Source organism: Myxocyprinus asiaticus, chromosome 22 (genome assembly GCF_019703515.2).
Source record: "Myxocyprinus asiaticus isolate MX2 ecotype Aquarium Trade chromosome 22, UBuf_Myxa_2, whole genome shotgun sequence".
Classification (NCBI taxonomy): Eukaryota; Metazoa; Chordata; class Actinopteri; order Cypriniformes; family Catostomidae; genus Myxocyprinus; species Myxocyprinus asiaticus.
In genome coordinates, this window is record NC_059365.1 from 19394889 (window position 1) to 19416258 (window position 21370).

At 39.2% G+C, this 21370-nt stretch overlaps 1 protein-coding gene across 6 annotated transcripts in view; it reads right to left on the reverse strand.

The window, feature by feature from the left end:
* Positions 1 to 19747, reverse strand: part of LOC127413247 (phospholipid-transporting ATPase 11C-like) — a 92211-nt gene extending 72464 nt beyond the window's left edge. For 4 of the 6 annotated variants that reach the window (XM_051650212.1, XM_051650211.1, XM_051650210.1 and 1 more), the window contains exons 1-2: positions 18375 to 18414; positions 18107 to 18249 (exon numbers count right to left, since the gene is read on the reverse strand). In XM_051650212.1, the coding sequence (XP_051506172.1) occupies positions 18107 to 18249; positions 18375 to 18399 (168 nt within the window). In that variant the 5' untranslated portion in view covers positions 18400 to 18414. Of the gene's footprint in view, positions 1 to 10601; positions 10731 to 18106; positions 18250 to 18374; positions 18415 to 19202 lie in introns of those variants that run through there. The other 2 variants (XM_051650215.1, XM_051650214.1) reach the window with 2 other exon arrangements.
* Between the last annotated feature and the right edge of the window lie 1623 nt (positions 19748 to 21370).

The window sequence follows — 21370 nt, forward strand, 5'->3', positions numbered from 1 at the left end:
GAATGATCAATAAGCTAGTGTTAATTTTAATGTTTCATCGATGTTAACAATTAACGATTATCTTTGATAATTGTTGATTTAAAGGATTTTAAAAAGCTAACATTGACTCTCATCAATGTTCTATTGATTTTAATAATTAATAATTATCTCTGATAATTATTAATTATTGCTAATAACCAAACTTGCTCCTAAACGTAGCACACTACATCTATTGGAGCCCCATATGAGGTTTTAATGAGTTAGATTCAATTAATTAATTTAAATATTAATTAATAACTAAAGAAATAATTATTTCTGATAGTAACACTGATCTAAACAACCAGTAAAGCCCTACAGCCTGTTATTAACTTTAAGAGCACTGTTAAAGATAAATGTTACTTTGTACAACCTAAACACTGCACTTCTTCATAGGCGACGCAAAGTTTACTCAGAATTGCTGTCTGGCGACGAAACACGAGGACAATTGCGTTTCAGCCTGTACGAAGAACAGTGATTTTTTGCATGTGCAGTAAGGGGATTTAAGCGTTTTCATACATTTTACGCCGGGTTCACACATCCTCCGTGACCGTGGCGTGAGCGACACGTGAGTGGGGCGGTCGTGTTGGACATTCACATTGCCGGTGTCTCTTCTGCAAGAAACAGCTGTGCCTCTGTGCAGAAAATAAAGTTATCTATGGGATCCTACGGCAAATTTTTTTCTTTAAAAAGGTCATAATAAGCTGAGGTTATTGCTGCTTCAAGGACAACAGCAGGCAGTCACGTGCACTTCATCTTTATCAGCACACTTGGTTGTGATTTGTTAATGTTGTGTCTATACTGTACACCTATATTCACAGAACGGCAAAATGTCCGGCAGTTTATGAATTCTTTCTTTATTAAGTTATTTTATTCAGTTTACTTGCATGCAGACATATAAACTGTAGTGTACTATAGGTTCGGTTTGAATAATTTTGATTTGCTTTTGTGTCTTTTCAATAGTGCCCTTATTTAGTGTTGTACTGCACCCAGAACCTAACACGGCGTTAGTGTGGACAAGTAACTTTTGGAAAAAAGTTGAAAACGTCACTGTGGACGGATAGTGTTTCGAAAATGAAAACGCCAATTTCAAATGTATCCGGATTAATGTGGACATAGCCTTAGTGTCCTGAAGTTGTCAAATATGTACAGCTATTTGGGCCCAGACGGCGTTTCACACACTTGTCTTAGATCGTGTGCTAACCAGCTGGCCCCCATCTTCACACTGATCTTCAATAGATCACTGGAGCAGTGTGAAGTCCCATGCTGCTTTTAACGCTCAATCGTCATTCCTGTCCCAAAGAAACCAAAAATCACAGGACTTAATGACTACAGACCCATCGCCCTGACGTCTGTGGTCATGAAATCATTTGAGAGACTGGTGTTGGCCCACCTGAAGAACATCACTGGACCCTTTCTAGATCCCCTTCAATTTGCTAATCAAGCAAACAGGTCTGTGGAGGATGCAGTCAACATGTGGACAGACCAGGGACATATGCAAGGATCCTTTTTGTGGACTTCAGTTCGGCTTTCAACCCTGTTCCCACGTCTATCTGTCAATGGATTACCAGCTTTCTGACGGACAGGCAGCAGCTAGTGAGACAAGGGAAATTCAATTCCAGCACCTGTACAATCAACACAGGTGCCCCCCAGGGATATGTGCTCTCCACACTACTCTTCTCCCTGTATACAAACAACTGCACCGCCAAGGACTCTTCTGTCAAGGTCCTGAAGTTTGCAGATGACATCACCGTCACCGGCCTCATCCAAGATGACGATGAGTCTGTATACAGAAGGGAGGCTGTCTGGTGCAGTCAAAACAACCTGGAGCTGAACACGCTCAAAACAGTGGAGATGTTTGTGGACTTTAGGAGGAACACCCCAACACTGACCCTCCTCACCATTCTAAACAGCACTGTGGCAGCAGTGAAGTCATTCAGGTTCCTGGGCACTACCATTTCACAGGACCTAAAGTGGGAAACCCACATTGACTCCATTGTGAAAAAGGCCCAGCAGAGGCTGTACTTCCTTCGCCAGTTGAGGAAGTTCAACCTGCCACAGATGCTGCCGATACAGTTCTACTCAGCAGCCACTGAGTCTGTCCTCTGCACTTCAGTAACTGTCTGGTTTGGTGCAGCTATGAAATCGGATATCAGAAGACTACAGAGGACGGTTTGGACTGCTGAGAGGATTACTGGATGCCCCCCGCCCTCCCTTCAAGAACGGTACACTTCCAGATGAGGAAAAATCACTCTGGACCCCACTCACCCTGCCTCCTACCTTTTTGAACTGTTGCCTTCTAGCCAACGCTACAAAGCTCTGAGCACCAGAACCGTCAGGCACAGTAACAGTTCCCTCAGGCTATCCATCTCATGAACAGTTAAAACTGCCCCACTGAGCAATAATTATGTGCAATTTACAGTTTAGTCTTTTTATATATATCCAACATATCCTACCTCTTCTGCCAATACATTCCCTTGCACTGTATATAACAGATTTGTATTTGCACTACATGTGTATGTGCGTGTGTGTGTGTGTGTGTATATATATATATATATATATATATATATATATATGCGATTCAACAACTACGACATAAACTGAACAAGTTTCACAGACATGTGACTAACAGAAATGGAATAATATGTCCCTGAACAAAGGGGAGGTCAAAATCAAAACTAACAGTCAGTATCTGGTGTGGCCACCAGCTGCATTAAGTACTGCAGTGCATCTCCTCCTCATGGACTGTGCCAGATTTCACAGTTCTTGCTGTGAGATGTTACCCCACTCTTCCACCAAGGCACTTGCAAGTTCCCAGACATTTCTGGGAGGGAATGGCCCTAGCCCTAACCCTCCGATCCAACAGGTCCCAAACGTGCTAAATGGGATTGAGATCCGGGCTCTTTGCTGGCCATGGCAGAATACTGACATTCCTGTCTTGCAGGAAATCACGCACAGAACGAGCAGTAGGGCTGGTGGCACTGTCATGCTGGAGGGTCATGTCAGGACGAGACTGCAGGAAGGGTACCACATGAGGGAGGAGGATGTCTTCCCTGTAACGCACAGCGTTGAGATTGCCTGCAATGACAACAAGCTCAGTCTGATGATGCTGTGACACACCGTCCCAGACCATGATGGACCCTCCACCTCCAAATTGATCCCGCTCCAGAGTACAGGCCTTGGTGTAACGCTCATTCCTTCGACAATAAACGCGAGTCCCACCATCACCCCTGGTGAGACAAAACTGCAACTCGTCAGTGAAGAGCACTTTTTGCCAGTCCTGTCTGGTCCAGTGAAGGTGGGTTTGTGCCCATAGGCGACGTTGTTGCCTGTGATGTCTGGTAAGGACCTGCCTTACAACAGGCCTACAAACACTCAGTCCAGCCTCTCTCAGCCTATTATGGACAGTCTGAGCACTGATGGAGGGATTGTGCGTTCCTGGTGTAACTCTGGCAGTTGTTGTTGCCATCCTGTACTTGTCCCGCAGGTGTGATATTCGGATGTACCGATCCTGTGCAGGTGTTGTTACACATGGTCTGCCACTGCGAGGATGATTGACTGTCCTTCCTGTCTCCCTGCAGCGCTGTCTTAGGCGTCTCACAGTACGGACATTGCAAATTATTGCCCTGGCCACATCTGCAGTCCTCATGCCTCCATGCAGCATACCTAAGGCATGTTCACGCAGATGAGCAGGGACCCTGGGCATCTTTCTTTGGTGTTTTTAAGAGTCAGTAGAAAGGTCTCTTTAGTGTCTTAAATTTTTATAACTGTGACCTTAATTGCCTACCGTCTGTAAGCTGTTAGTGTCTTAACAACCGTTCCACAGGTGCATGTTCATTAAATGTTTATGGTTCATTGAACAAGCATGGAAAACACCCTTTACAATAAAGATCTTTAAAGTTATTTGGATTTTTACAAAATTATCTTTAAAATACAGTGTCCTGAAAAAGGGATGTTTATATATATATATATATATATATATATATATATATATATATATATATATATATATAGTCTTATTGTGTATTCTATATATACTTCATTTTCTATCCAATTTTTATTCTTGTTCGATTTTGTATTATTATTATCTCTGTCTTGTTGCTGTATTGTATTGTTGTGCACTGGAAGCTCCTGTCACCAAGACAAATTCCTTGTATGTGTAAGCATACCTGGCAATAAAGCTAATTCTGATTTGATGTTGGTTTCTTTTCATAAGAAACTGCCTTAATTGTATAGATTGAGAATTTATTTCAATTAAATGATTCAATTGATGTATTTGATATAAATGGAAGAAAACTGTGTTTTAAATGGTTAGGGAAAGAATGAACTTATGGAAGGTAACAAATGTCTCTGAAAATTAATTCCAGGAGGCAGATATTGCCCCTTCTGACACTGTACAAGTCGTATTTTCACTGCCGGCTTTCGACACGTGATGGTAACGCTAACATTCACTCTTTGCAAACTTTTTTCTTTGGTTTTGTCAAACTGAAATTATATTAAAGATGTGATCCCAAACATTCACTGAAGACATGCCTGTTCTTGCTCTGAAATGTATGTAAAAATGCAACTGGTAAGAGCTTGCTTGGCCCAGTTTCCAGACCAAGTCAGCAGAGACCTGTGAGATTAGAGAGGGATGTGAAAGGCGCAAAAGTGTGAGGAAAAGCTGAGGCAAAGAAAAAAAACAGGAAGCCTGTGCGCTTTGTCGACCATAGTCAGTTGAAAAGTCTGCATGAAAGGAACGCAACTTGTGATGTTGGTTAGCTCAGTGGATGGGGCTGTGATCATTATTACATTAAGTGCAGTCACCATTCACAATCAAAAGACATAATATGAATGAAGAATATTAAATGAACCCTGTGAAATTTCAGCAGCAGCGGTGCACAGCTGCAGAATGCATACAGCGGAAACACTGGGCACTTCATATAAACCAAACTACTTTCCTACATTTACCCTTTTACTCTATCTTCTGTACGACTCTGTTTCACTCGAAACTCAAGTGTTGCTGTACTGTGAATAACTTTGGCTCCAGTATGATAAATTGCTTGTGATTTTTCTAAGTTGCTTTGAATAAAAGCATCTGCTAAATGATCAAATGTAATTTAAACCCTTTGACCCTTTCTTAATAAATGTCTGCATATTCATCAGTGCACATTATTAGGGCCCAAGCAATGAAAGTGCGGAGACCCTATTGTTCTTCTAAGGATTATTATAATAATACTTTTCAAGGTTTTGGGTACTTTTGGGGCACTTAACATGCTTAAAAACTCATGAAATTTTGCACACACATCAGAGTTGTCGGCCATTAGGCCTGGGCAAAAGGTCACACATGGGCGTGTAAGGCGGGCTCTGTAGCACCACCCTTTGTTTAAAGTGGTGGGGTCAGTTTTACCTACAGTCACCAAACTTGGTACATATATTGTTCTCATCAAGCCGGACAACTTTCAAAACTACAGTCTTTAACTCTGCTCAACAGGAAGTCAGCCATTCTGGATTGAATTTGGATTGTTTTGAAAATTGCAGGCCCTGAACTTTTAAACTGTCCTCCTAGGGGATTCACGTGACTGGCACCAAATTAAGGCAACATTATGCAAAGACAATGAAGATGCTAAATTGCAAACTGATTTTTTATATATTGAATGGTGTTGCCATAGCAAGTCAATAAATTAGTGGCAAAAAAAAAAAGAAAAGGGAAACAGGAAGTGTCTATTATCTTCTGCGTGCATTTTTGTTATTTAGGTCAAAATTGAGCTGTATGTTTGGGGACTGATCACATGGATGTGACTATTGTGGGTCACAGTCATAGTGCCATCAACTGGCCACAGGAAGTGTGGCTCTTACAAAAGACTTTGAATTAGACCTCTTATATTTACATTAATCTTTTCAAAATTGTTTCGAATAATGTCAAGACACTGCTGATGTAAAATTGTGAAGGAACTCTTGATATTTTAAAATGTGTTGTCATGGCCACACATCAGATTACATGATGTTGTAGTGTATACGGGTGTATTTGACACACCTAGTCATATGTTTCATCATACTTATGACATGAATGTGGCTATGGTTGGTCACGGTCATAGGGCATCCATCTAGCAACAATAGATGTGAGACTTTCGAACAGACTCTGAAAAAAAACAACCCCTCTTATATTCACCTGTCACAACAAATTTACTCAGACTAGTGTCAATTTTAATAAGGTAAGGGGATTCTTGATCTCTTACTTGATAATGTCATAGCCACAAGTCAAATAAAAATATGACTGTTCAAGGGTACACACTTGCCATAATTACACATTATATCTGCCACACACATCATAGTCACAGGCCGGAATTCCCCGACATGAGTTTGGCAATGAGGGTATGTGGCGAGCAGAGCGGGGCTGAGAGGCGTATGGGTAGGGCGAGGCCGGGAAGACAAGTGGTGAATGAGTTCCACCTGTGTGCCACACCGGTCTCGCGTTCCAGTGAGGGGCAGTGGGATTATTTAAGGAGAGGAGACAGCGGCAGACGGGAGAGATGCATGAAGACTGTCTGTGTGTCTATGCTAGGAGCGTATGTTCATACATAGCTGGCTGAAAAGCAGTGCGTGTTTTGGTTTTGTCAAACTGGTCCCAGCTTCCTCCTTTCCCATCCTTGAATTGTTACAGTGTCTTACTTGTTTCCTCGATCAAATGTGTCCATCATGCATTGTGTCCATAATATCATCATAGCCTATCCATAGCATCCCCCTTAAATCGTATAAAGGGTAAGGTTTCACTCATACATGTCAAATCCTGCATCAAGTTAAGTGTTTTGAATGCCTTCATGTCTTTAAAGCTCACAGCACAAATCCAATGACAAGTAAGAATACCTTAAAACATGTTTTTCAACTTGATCTGTGAGATCATACCAAATGCATAGACTTTGAAGCCACAGTCTACAGAAGCCATTCAGCAGAGTCTCTACAAATCCTTATTTCTAAAAAAGAATAACTCGAGACATCAAATGCACACCACAGAACTACTCTGTAGTCTGTAATTAAGAAAATGTGGTGAGATTTCATACAAGAAAGAGAAGAATCTCTGCTAGTCAAGTGCAGCAGGCGTATCGGAGGGAGGTTAGCACCAATGGTGCTAACACGGGTACAATCATGTCTCTTCCTTTGCACAGTGCATCTTTGGATAAACTAATCTGTTTGACTGCACTGTGGCTTTCATCCCAGAGAGAGGGGGGGGGGAGGGGGCAGAGAATGGAGTGATGGTGGAGATGGAGCTGTTCTAGATACCGTTCAGCATCGGATATTTGCATCTAAATGCTGACATGCTTAAAAAAAATCTGCATCTCAGCTCCTGTGGCTCTGATACGATTATCGTTTAATATGCATTGAGCATCACTGACTGTAATTACTGTTCAATTAAATACTGCAAATTCTGTTTGAAGGGACGGAGAAAAAACTAGCTTTGTCAAAAGAGCTTAACAGCAAAAGGAATCTAATGTGCACTACAGCGAATCCAGCTTGCTGAGGCGGCACACGGTTTGAAGCTCAGGGCCGTGGCTTCACTCACATTCACGGCATTCCGACATGCTCACAATTAGGCTGCTTTATTTAAGTTTGCCGGAACCAGAAACATTGATCGTGAACTATAACTCTGTAATAAACTGAATGGCATCTATGCTAATATTATTTGTTTCCCTGTCTCAACCTCGGGATTCCTATCCTGGAGGTCACCAGAACCGGCTGGATCCAGCTCCATTCCTGCTTCATGCTGGACTTCACTGCTATGTGTCGCTGTGTGATGATGACTAACAGCAGCCGGTGCCAGCCAAACATCACTTCAGTCTATTACGATGGACTTCAGAGGATGAACTGATGCCAACTCCAACCATAAAACATGGGATACTTCATATGCCATTGCCTGAACCTTGGACTTTGATAGACCTCACCGAAATTACCGGCCAGTTTGAACTGTGATGCACCTATCTGATCTCTGCCTACATCACCTCGGTCTAATGATGGACTACACTCTTGAAATGGAATACACAGACTATAAATGAATTGCCAACAAAACCCTTCATCAGCCAACTAACAAGGACAATTGCATCTATGTGAACTTCTGCAGTTAATCCAGGATGGACTTCAAAGACATTAGTCATTAATCTTAGTTCATACAAAATCTTTGTTTTAAACACTGACCCTTAACACTTACTTAGTTTAATAATTTTAAACCATGACTTGCACTATTCATGAGTAATATTGGCATTATATTCATGATGTTAGCCAGAGGGGAACTGGCCCCCACAGTGAGTCTGGTTTCTCCCAAGGTTATTTTTCTCCATTAACCAACATCTTATGGAGTTTTGTGTTCCTTGCCACAGTCACCTTCATCTTGCTCACTGGGGTTATAAATATAATTATTATTAATTACTTGTTTTTAAACACAATTCACAATCATATTTTATCAAACTACACAATGATGACTCCAAGACATTATAGATATTACAGTTTTATCTTCTGTTAATGACTGATCTTCTGTAAAGCTGCTTTGAAACTATGTGTGTTGTGAAAGGCGCTATACAAATAAAAATGACTTGACATTCACCAGTGAGCTGAGTAAAGATTAATTTCTCTCCCTGCAGTGGACTGATGGTCTGAGAGCTCCAGTGTGGGCTCTGGTTCTCATCAGAGCCCATTATTTAATCAGGAGCTCTGTGTTTCAGTTTGTGGGTGTTAAGAATCTGCAAAACTAGATATTTACTTGTCAAATAACTGGTCTTTAGGAAGCACTGCATAATTAGGGTGGTTTTGCATTCACCTGAATCTGATCGAATGCACTTAAAAGCTGTGTTCTTGCATTCGAAAACAGCTTGACAGAGCACAATGAAATGGAACAGAATGCAGGGAGAAGTATTTTTTTTAAACTGGAATATTTTTAACTTGACACACCTTACAAATGCAACAATTGTGCATGATGCTCAAAAAGCAGTGAGCAACGGCAAGACATCCATCTGAATGTGTATGATTGTAGCAGCTGTATTTTAAAGGGGATGACTTTAAAGATGCAACTTTATCATGACAACTGTTCTTAAACTCTATCCCAGCACGGCATCAGCACACTATGCAACACCATTAAAATATCAATAACAATATATATGTAAACATATAAAGAAAAAATCTAGATAAAACTCACAAATTCCATCCCTAGTGGGTGTGCAACAAGACTGGGTAATGGGTCCTTTTGCTTTTGCTGGTATAAGGGGAAAGTGTCTTTTTTTGACAGTTGAAGCAAAAGTATCACCAAGAAAACACTAACTCACCCTTTTTCCCCTTTCTTCCCTTTCACACACTCAGACTTTACATTATTCTCTTTACACTGCAGCACGAGTGCTCTTAGGGTATTGCTGGAGGCTGGGGCACAGGGAACCTCAGGATGAGGCTTTATAAATAAATGGATGAAAGGAATGCATTTAAAGTCCACTAGCCTGGTGACGATATACAGCTGGGAATGGAAGGCGCACTGTGAGGAGAATTTTAAAAAACGAGTCACCTAAATTATTTAAGATGACAAACTGAGTATTCAGCCTTGCTTTTAGAGATAGACCCGATGCTCCTTGATCTCCAACCCCTGGCAGTGGAAATCAGGCTCTGAGAGCCTGTCAATTAAGACAATATAGATTTTCCGATGCATCACAATCTTAATTTGAAGGATCTCGATATCAATTTTAAAATCCCAAGATTGATTTCTTACTATATACGCAAATCTCTACAATGCAAGTAAACCACTTGCTATGATATTAAAAAAAGTCTGTGATTAGCCAATGGCTGGTAAATGTTTAGATTTCACTCACTATTGATTGAGTAGTATATAGGCGTTCACTGTGTGTTGAGTTAAAGTTTGATTTTACTCGTTCCGCATAGTGTCCAAAGACGTGATCCACACAATCTATTTGTCATTGAATAATTTCTCTTTTAACATCCTCTCTGTTCTTCACTGTCAATTGTTGATAAAAAAATATTTACATTTAATAACAAATAGCAAGGATGAGGCAAAGAAGCCATTTGAGTCCTCTCGTTAATATGCGCTCATTTACAGACACTCTTTACAGAACTTCTGGCTTTCTTAAAGAGACGGCACCAATTTTTAGCACGTGTTCTACATATCAATGTAAATACTATAAATAGTATAAATTATTCATTAAACTATAAACATGTAACAACATATAACATTTGCAATATAATATCATATTTATTAATGGAATACATGGGTTTTAAAAAATTTTAAATGCTAAAATGTGACCAAAATGATGAAAAACCAATAAAATATAGTATTAATATATTAATATATTGTAAAATGAATATATTTTTGTAATGTTCCTAGTTAGAAGGTCTCCTGTTTAATTAACAGCATTAGCTGGGAGAGAATTTCTTCCATATGCAAGCAAAATGGACATTATAACTGAAATATACTTATATAAATCAATATAGAATCGAAATAGAATCAAAAGCTTGTGAATTGGAATTGAATCGAGAAATCTGTATCAATACCCAGCCTTACTGTTTATTACACAAGGTAGGTAACATGAGGGATACAACAGGTAGATCTACACACGCACTTCCATTTCCTTGCCTAGATTCTGCACTGTTTTCTCTCACCCTCCCTGACTCTGATGAGATGTGTGGTTGAGCCGTACACGGTTAGCACATTGTCATTATGGGAAGCCGGTGTGCAATGAGCGTTGGAGCTAAAGAAATAAAGAAAGAGAGAGAGAGGAAAAAAGTAGTCAGCATAAGCATTTCTGTCTGCCAGCCAGTTCGGGAGGGACAAGACAAATGGCAGCAAAATGGAGCAGGATACTAATCAATACGTGGCTCTCCTGATGAAACAAGGCCAATAAATCACTGGCCCAGGCAGGCCGGTGCACACCCTTCACCCCCCTCCACTTACCCCCAAGAGTCCAGCACACTATCAAAATGGTTATCACTGGTGTAACTACCCCCTGCAACAGGTGGTCCGTAATGATTAGGGACCTTTTGTGATGATCAGGAGGGAAATTTGAGATGGAACAGAGCTCAAGATACCAGCTAAAGATAATTTTCAGTTGGTCAAGGGGCTGCAAAACAAATGGAGCCAGGTCGCTATGTGAGCAGAGCTCTGTGGAACTGAAGAAGATATATGGACAGAGCTTTTGTCCACAGTACTAACGGCCCTCTGTGATGATGGTTCCACACACACACACACACACACACACACACACACAGGGTACATGGCCACTACTCTACCACAAAGAGCAGCTTACACAAAATACCAGGGACAAGGCTGGCGTTGATCTGTTTTGACAAGATAGTGAACGGTTTTTCAAAGCATGAGCCATGTTGTGAAAGCAAACAACGCAGATAATTGCTCATAATTGTTCATACATTTCCCATTGTAATATAAAGCTGGTCTGGAATTAGCTTGGTTTTGATGCACAAGCTTCAAAACAGCAACTGGTGAGAAGGGTTGTCACAATACCAAAATTTCATAGGCATTTTCAGAAGCAGAGTTTCGGCTCTTGGCCTATTTATGTTACATTTCAATCACGAGTTGAAGTCAGCAGGATATATGGTGAAAAAGCAAAACCACATAAATCAACAATGTTTTGCAATATAGCCTTTTATAAAGCACCATAAACACATGGAGTTAATTACTTGCTCATTGTTTAAAAAAGACATCTGTTGGACTTTCTATTCAGTGTTTAAATCAGTTTACAGTCTGCACTTTGGGGTTTAGTTTCCGTAATTTAATTACCATTTGGATGAAAATGTGGATACCAGGTTCCCATGAGTCCAGCGGCCACCGTTTATGATGCTCATGCACTATGCAGACACCAAAAGATATGCATTGCTGGCACAGCCAGACTGATTAGCAGCTAGGACACAATGCAGTGGAGTAGGGCAGGACTGAGTGGTCCTTGGATGACAGTATGCCTGACTACTCATACACAGCATAGACAAGACAGGCAATGATGAGGGATACTGAGAGCCCCTGCTGGGCTCAAATCTCAGCAAAACTGAAAACACAACACTAAAGAAACTGGCCATAATTTATATTAAGCAAGGTATCTCAGCAGTTCCCTATGATTAAGGAACATTTGGAATGAGGTAAAACAGTGTACACCACCTCAAGAGTTACTCTGTCTGGCTTGTGGTTAGAGAAAAAAAAGCTTAACACCAAGTCTTCAGTAGTCCAGACTTTTGTGGGACTCATGCCAGCAATAGGACTGAAGGCATTTAGTTGTTTTTTGCAAAAAAGATAACTAGAAATAAATGAGCCGAGTGGGTTGTGCAAATGCTCCAACATGTTGTGTGAATCTGGCTCAGCTTATTTTTCGATTTCCCTGTAGTACACGTTCCTGTATCTCCTTCTCTTACAGTTTTCTCTCGCCTCTACACTGTCCAACCAAATACAAGCGAAAAAGAAAGAGATCTAGAAAGAAAAGAAAAACAATTCACAGATGTCTCACAATATCGCAAATAAATTATTACAGATGGTGAAAAACCAAAGATGGTCCATTGCACATCAAACATTTGCAGTCTTTCAGGGATAAACCATGGTTAATAACATCCACACAGCTCCATCTTCAGATCTCCTCAGGGGTTTTCTTCAAAGAGGTAAGTCTTTCCTAAGAGAGTATCATATGCACAAAACGAAGCTCTCTAACATCAGCTTTAACTGTTGAAAAGGAAAGATCTGCTAAAAATAAAAAGTGAAAGCACCACATAAACAGATCCTGTCAGACAGGCCTGACATAGCCCTGTTTACACCAGATATTAGTATCCATCTCACGTGATCTGTTCACACATGGTCAGGTGAGACACGGTTTACACTTGGTAGTAAAATGAGTTGTCCACTTGTGTTTGGATTTCATGACTGCTACTTTCATGAGTGTATATTTCATACACACACTACATCACTGGTTACCATTACTGCATGATTATAAAGCACACAAAAAAGAAAGAAAACAATTGACGGTTTCTTTAAGTTATACCTACAATTCTAATCCTAGCACAAATGTGAGATTTGTAGCAAAATTCTTAGATGTTTAAGTGGAGTACATGTAAAAAGTGAACTTTGTATGTGCATGCTTCACATGATCAGCATCACTGCATGCTGATATCAGGCACACTAAAGAAGATCAGTTAAGTCTTATGCATGCACAGTATATGTATTTACTTCTTCAAATTTTACGATCGGACGATTTAAAACTCGTTTAATGCAGTGGTCCGTCGCTGTTGTCCAGGACACGTTAGAACGGATTAGTGTTTATACTACAAATGCAATGTGGTCACTAGACTTGCCAAAATATCATAATTTTCACACCGGTGCGGTGTTCACATTTAAACCGACTAACACCAGTATTACCACTGGTTGGACGCTAAGTGGTACTATGGGGTAATTTTTGTTAAGCAATAGCCGACACAATAATGCAAGGCAGCTTGATTTCAAACTTGAAACTTTATTTTAACTAAAAATTCATATGAAACTGAAAAAAATTAAGTGTACTTAAAATGTGTGCTTTTCAATTTTTTTTTCATTTTTTTCAATAGTTGTGAAGAGCAACATCTCTTTGGCAACGAACCTACTTCACCCGTGCATTCTCTCCATCAAGGGCTACCGGTCGGGTATTTCATTGTCTGGGGAAATAGATCACTTATTGTGGGTTGTTATTACCTTTCATCCCATGTCCCAATTTAGCTGCTTCGGAAGGGTAATGACTTTGAATGTGTGTGAATACATTTGTTTTGTTCCCTCCTAGTGCTGGGCGATATGCAAGAAATTTGTTCTCAATATTTATTTTATTATTTATTTTTTTAAATCACAATATCCAATTACATCAGCAACACCCAGACTGAGGGATCAGTGTATATTCTTGATTTAGTGATTTTGCATTGAAAATTACATTTATTTAAAAAACAAAAAACTTAAATCAAATACATTTTTAAATTCAAATTGCACTCCAAATGAAATGAAAAAGCAATTCAAATAATGAAGTGATCAAAAAAATAATAAGTAACCACATTTCCATTTACCGTCAGGCGAGTATCCGTCTAAACATGCAGGTGGAAAATTACTTACACAAATGAAGACATATAAACAATTATAAATGTAAAATAATAATTATGATGATGATAATCACTGAAATATAAATCATGGTTCGAGGTGAACGCGTTTTTGTATTCTTTTGTTTTAATCACAGATATATAGGCTGCAGAGTTGGTCACAATGAACTGCTCTGTGGAAATAAAGCAAACTGAACACAAAACAACTCCTGAGCTGAGATGACTGAGGTCATTTGCAGCATTCATAGATGATACTGTTCTTGCAAAACAAATTCAGAAGACAGAAACAAAGAAAGAGTGAGAACCTTTTACATGCGCGTGTTCCATGTGAATGCACGCCTCCAAATAAACAGCTTTTCTGTCATCTGAATATTATTATTTATAATATAATAAAGTGTGTTTCTTCAAGCGCATGTCTGTGTGTCTACGGGCAAATTATTTGTAATATTCATTTGATAATGATAATAGCCTATTAATACTTAAAATAATAATAATAATAATAATAATTTAATACATTAATGGGAAAACTAGCCAAATATCATCTTGACATCATCAAAGGCATCAGCCATTGGCGATCACTCCGACCATCTTCAATCCCAAGATCATCACCTGTCGGCACAACCCTAATGTGCATTTCTCTCTATAATTTAACAAAATGTTCAGACAGTCTCCTTGCTGGTTTTTCCGACACATTCAGAATCATTACCGCTTTTGTGCTGCGGCTCGCTTCGTGCGTTTATATTTACAAAATGTAATATTTAAAAGTCTGGTTTTCCACCGTTGAAAGTTTCCCCTGAACTTGCATAGCAGAATTCGGAGTAACACCGCTGCCGCTGTTTATCTCTTGACAGTATTAATATAGTCAGCATTTGACTGATACAAAACAGTAATACTGATGTTTATTTAGCCATTTATTTTATTTTTATTTATTCTTTATTTTAATGGTCAGCAATAGACATACTAAACATACAGTACTGATGTTTATTAAGTTATTTATTGTATTTTCATTTATTCTTTATTTTCTCAGTGTTCATTTCTAGAATTTGTTGACAATGTATTCCACCTGTCAAATATTCTTTGATAAAAATATTTCTTTAAGAAAGCAGCCTTCTGAGTACATTTGCATAGTCATATCGGTGCAAAATCGGTGAACAATCCACACAGAAAAGGTCTGTTTTCATTCCAGCTCAAAAATTAACTATATCGGTCACCATATCGGTAATTGGTAAATTTTCCCTCTCTAAAATCGGTATCAGTCTCTAAAATCCCATATCGGTTGGACTCTATTACTTACAACATTCTTTCTCAGCCCTGGAATGCAAACCATTTTCTGATGCCACCCAACATATAGCCTATATATATATATATATATATATATATATATATATATATATATATATATATATATATAAGTAATTAAATTAATATCATAAACGTGCGACAACTAGTCGACTAACGGCTTAAACTAACGCCTACTAGTCGACTAGGAAAATCTTTGGTCGGGGGCAGCCCTAATATTATCACGCAGTAACACTGACATAGTGACTCATGTATGTCGTCATGAAGTCAAAGACCCTCCCCTCGAAATTTAAGCACAAGTGGTCACAGGCGATGCCTTTGAGATGCATGGAAATGCCAGGTGGAAACAGGAATGCGTCTTGGCTGAACACATGTGATTGGATCACCAAAAATGCATCTTAATACCAGGTGGAAACAGGGCCAAAATGTTTTGGACTCCCGTTTTCATCTGTATTTAGCACTGCTGCTGACCACTGGAGATTGGATCAACCAAGATGGATCTTCATGCCAAAAGCTTCTCTGAAGTCTAACTGAAGCAAATAAACCACCATATGATAATCTATTGTTCAGAGAGTATCTCTAAACAATCCACCAATAATGCACCTGTGCTCAGCACATGCAGGAACAAAGCAACCACTGCAACCTCCTCTTGCATTTCCTCTTGATACAACTCAGTGGTCCCCTGCAGAAACAAGAAGCAGGCTCCGGAAAGGTTTCAGCCCAGGACTTCCTTTATGTGTCCATGTTACTTGGCCCTCAGTGCAAAAGAAATTTTAGCTTGAATGCTATCACTTTTCCTCCAGAACTCCCACCCAAAACACAACAGGCCACTATACTCAGGACTGAAAGTACATCAAAGGAAGCTCCAAGATTTAACAATCCTTTTAAAAATTACACCATATGGCGTTTTCCTGTAACAGGCCCCAACACCGCTTTCCCAAAGCCATCTTTAATGAGTTTCTCAAAAATGTAGATTGAGCAGCATGTCAAACCACAGAGAATTTGGCAAGGCTCAGGACTCTTGCGTATACAGACTCTTTCACAAGTAGACCTTGACTTTCCAGTGAAGGGAAGACTTCCCATTAACATGGATGATGGAACTGAAAAGGAACTGAAGAGACAGACTGTGATAACAGCACTGTCTGCAGCAGTGACAACAGGCATGGTGGCCACACAAACATTATTTATGAGCCGTACAAAAAGATGTTGAAGTAAACACCAGAGCAGGGCACGGGAATATGCTGACTTATATTTTAAACTTTTGATGCATGAATTATTGAATCACAAAAGAAAAAAAATTCTGAATGTTTCTTTTTGCATTTTAGAACAAAAACATAATAATTCCTAATCTTTTTTTCTTCCAATAATTATGAATTAAGAGAAAATTAAACATTTGTCCATTACAATAGCACAAAGAATATGGAAAAACATTAAGAGATTTGCTTAGCATCACCACTTTTGTCACCATATTAAATGTAGGGATGTGCAGAACTACCAATTTTCATAATCAACTAGTGGGTCGGTTGTTTGAATGACTAGTTGACTAGTCTATGTTAAGGATAATTGCATGTAAGTAGGCTCTGTTATGTTCACGTGACCCTGATCAGACGCGTTTCAGAGGGATATACAGATGCTAAGTACAGTAATTCAACATGGTAACAAACGGATATTTAATAAATAAATAGGCTAAATAACTATAACACTATCATAGTAAGAAAAATAAGAAAGGCTCCAATAGAGAGTGGCAAGAAACCACTTATGTGCATCCTGAATGCAGAATGATGTGCTTCAATGTAACCGGAGTGCTTCAGAGTGATCCTAGCTGCACATTCAAAAGCACAAACTGCAAGATAATATTGCCGGTACACATCTAATTCATGACATCATGAAATTCATGAAAATATTCATGTTAGTAGTCGACCCCACTATTCGACTAGTCATCCAACAACTGACTAGTTGATTGGTGGGGTCGACTACTAAAATTGATATTTTTAGTGGTGGTGGTTTTAATGGGAGATGCATTAGTCGACCACCCTGGCACATCCCTAATTGAATCCATGTTGTCAATTATATAACAAAACACATAAAAAGAACAGTCATACTGAATTAAGGGCAAGGCCCAGGGTGGATGCAATCTTATGGCACACCTTGAACTGATGAAAATGGCTCTTACATATCTGTCCAGTGGACACTGGGGAATATCGGACCACGCTATAATTAGGCTATATTGGTCTATTTCTGCTGGTATCTACACTGCTCTCACTGCCAGTTGCAAAATTTAGCGTAAGAGCACCATCAGGTTATTGGCGGACTACACTATAAAAGGAAAAAAAGGTAGTAAAGCAGATCAGCATAAAAGAAGAACCTCGTGTCAGTGCCACCAGAATGATTGCCTGCCCTGGCCTCATCATTTAACTGCAAACAAATTATTTCAAATACATAATCTTATGACCGGAATTAAGGGCTAAATGACTGAGACCAAGGACTGATTTATCCAAAAAAAGATTAAGCAAGCGATAATGTTGTTTGTTCACACTGACCAAGACATAACAACAGAAAGAGCAACATCATATTACCCAAACTGAGAGAAGTTAGGTTTCAATTTTAAAGCATATGATCTATGAAATTGTTAAAAGGCAAACAGTTCTGATCAAGCTAAACTATGCGAAGGGGATAGTTCACCCAATAATTTTAATTCTGTTATCATTCATATACTCACCCTCATGTTGTTCAAAACCCAAATTACTTTCTTTCGTGGCACACAAGAGGAGAAATGTTCAACAATGTTCACACGGCTGTTTTTTTCCATACAATGAAAATGAACATCTCCTTTTGTGTTCCACAGGAGGAAGTCGTACAGATCTGGAACAAATGATGACCGCATTTTAAGTTTTGAATGAACTATACCTTTAAGGATGTGGAAAGCATTGTGAATTCATTTGTAATGGTACAAATGAGGAGAAATTTGATTACACAAGTACACTTACAGCCATGACAAAAAAAAAGCTTCATCTTAAAGCCCACTTTAAACTTCAAGCGCTCCTCCGCCACTGCCCTGACGCTCTGCAGTTATTTAGTAGAATTACACACAGGCTGCATCACGTGTCAAAATAAAGTTCTCATCTAAAAGGTTGCGACGCAATGAAGGGCATTAGGAAATTAATTATTGGATTCAAGTACAACACGTAAAGGGCTTAGCTTGCAAGACTGAGCGGAATAATTTGATTAACGCTCGCCGGAATGCAGCTCAACTTTTAAAATTGGCAGGAAACATCGAAACGCGTTGCCTAAAACGATTATCTCCATCACAGAAGAGACGTCGCAAGCGTCTCAAAACCTAGTATGCTGTCTATGTAGGCATCTCACTACTCTTAGAGAGTCTTTAACTTAACAAAAATTAGCTTAACGCTGTTTAAAGCCCTCACACCAATGTTTTGAATGGCTTGCGCGCGTTCCAAAAACACGTCTCACTTGGCAACAGCTGGTCCACGTTACCAGGAAGTTCGCTGCATACCTCAAGTAATTGCCACTTTTAGTGGTGTTAAGAAAGTCTTGAGGTTAGCCAGAGCTCGTTTTCTCGTAGGGTGGCTCTACAATCTTAAATAAAACACACAGCTTCACATATGTACCATTTTAAATGTGTTATCGATTCAGCTTGATCACAAGTTACAGACTAGGTAAGACTGTAGAGCAATTAGACAGGCGACACAAGACGCCTTCAGCCACTGACGGTCGTTATTAAGCTGCCTTCTAAGTATCATGTAAGTAACATGTAAGTGCAAGGCGGTGAGACGGGCACGTAGTCTCATACATACCAAGCGGTTCAGTCTCCTCCGTAACATTTTTATTTCTTCTGTCTCCTTTGGTATCTGAAGACACTGTCGAGCAGCGGTTCCTTTTGTTGCAACCAACTACAGGCTAGTTGATCTTGAGGATGAGTAACTTTACATGTATGACGGTAAAATCCGTCCTATTTAGCTATCTACTTTCTAACCTGTTTCCCCGAGATATATGCAATGCGGCGGTGAAGCTACATCGTTTCCATTTTAATTGAATGCTGTCCTCTCTAACCATTCGCATTCTCCTTGTTGGATACTTTCCGCGTTGCGTGCGCGCGGTGCTAGTCGCGGGAGCTCCCTGAGCGCGGGGTTGATAGAGTCAACTGCATCCTGTACTCTGTGTGCCCTGTTGCTGAGCCTCCGAATAAAACAGGCTTCACAACATTCGCCTCCCCGCACAAGACTAGAGACTGACCGGGGGGGAGGGAGGAATTGATGGCGATATAGTGAAGGTGCGGATTTCCACTCTTGTGTCGCCGCCCCCTCCTCTCTTTCAGATTCCTGTCAAACACATTTTACTCTACTACACGCAAGAGCCGCTACGCCATCAAGCCCCAGCCCTCAGCGCGTCATAACACAAGGTTTTATGGGAAATGTAGTTTTAGTTATGGACACTTCTTTCTTTCTAATTTTTCATTTTAAAGCTACACTAGATTTCTTTGTTTGTTTGTCTCTTTATTCATTTTATTTATTTATTTAGTTAGTATGAAGAATGCCTTTTTTTTTTTTTTTTTTTTTTTAACAGAGTAATTGAGATGTTATAAAATGGCAAATATGATTGAAATTAATAGAAAATTGTTAACCCTTTTCTGAAGTGGTTATTTTGAATAAGCATTATCTTAATGTGTTACTTAAAAAAAAAATGTTTTTAAAAAGCCTCTTGCTGTCCCAAAAGTATTTGCATAAGTTGACAAATTTTGCTCTATAACTATTGCCCCATGTTTACACTATTTCACTATAACCAGTGTGGAGTAAAAGGCCCCCTCGCCACCTTTCTTAAAAACTGATTTTTAATCAAAACAAACATTTGTTATGATTTATTTTCACACAAATGATGTTGCTCCATCAGTATTCAATAGAAACATATTTTTTCAATCTTGATACACTTTGTGACCAGAAAAAAATTAACATATCACATTACACTTTGTATATAATAAACCACTTGATTATTGCACCATATTTTCCCTCGTTTGTTGTCATTTGTTCCAGCAAACAAATAATTTTAATATCTATATTTAATGTTAACACACTTACACACATAGACCATCTTGGAATCATAACAAGGTGCATTTATTCCATTGTACCCCATAAATACAATATGTTGTTGACATGAGGAATCAAATTTTCCTTGATCTTTTGACATATAAGAGATCATTGTACTATAAAAACATACTGTAAGTTTCAGAACTGAAAACTTCCTCCTTAATAGAAAAAGAGCATTTATTTAAACCAAGTTGCAAAAAACGTCTCGTTTGGAATTCGTGGAACTTTTGACATCACAAGGACCAAATACATCTGCATATGCAACTGCTATTTTTCCATCATTGCACCCTTGGCCCCACCCACTGGTGCTCAGTCAGTCACACAGTTGAGAAGGAGAGAGGAGGCCTGTTATGGGAGATTCATCCAAAGTGGACTTACCCAGGACACATTAATGTGCCTGTCTGGATTTAAATGTTTTACTACATAAACATGCACAGACAGACATCTTTGACCGCTTGATACATATCTCGGGTTGCTTTTAAAGAGCACCTATTATGGTTTTTAAACATGCCTAATTTTGTTTTAAAGGTCTCATACAATAGATTTACATGCATCCAAGATCAAAAAACACTTTAATTTGTTCATAATTTAAATTGCAGCATTACTTTTTTTTTCCAGTGTCAAAAACCACTCGTTCAATGATCCGTTCTAAAGGGTTCATTCTAAACTCCTCCTTTCAGAGAGCCTACTCTGCTCTGATTGGTCAGATGTCCCAGTCTGTTGTGATTGGTGAGGGTAAATTACATAGGTTAGTACAGTAAGAAAATCTGGAATTACTAACAGCTCGTTTCAGGTGTTCAGAATCGGTTCTTTCTTTTGGGAGTCAATAATTCCATTTGTCGTGCACTTTCATTTTTGAAACTTTGCAGAATTTTTTTTCA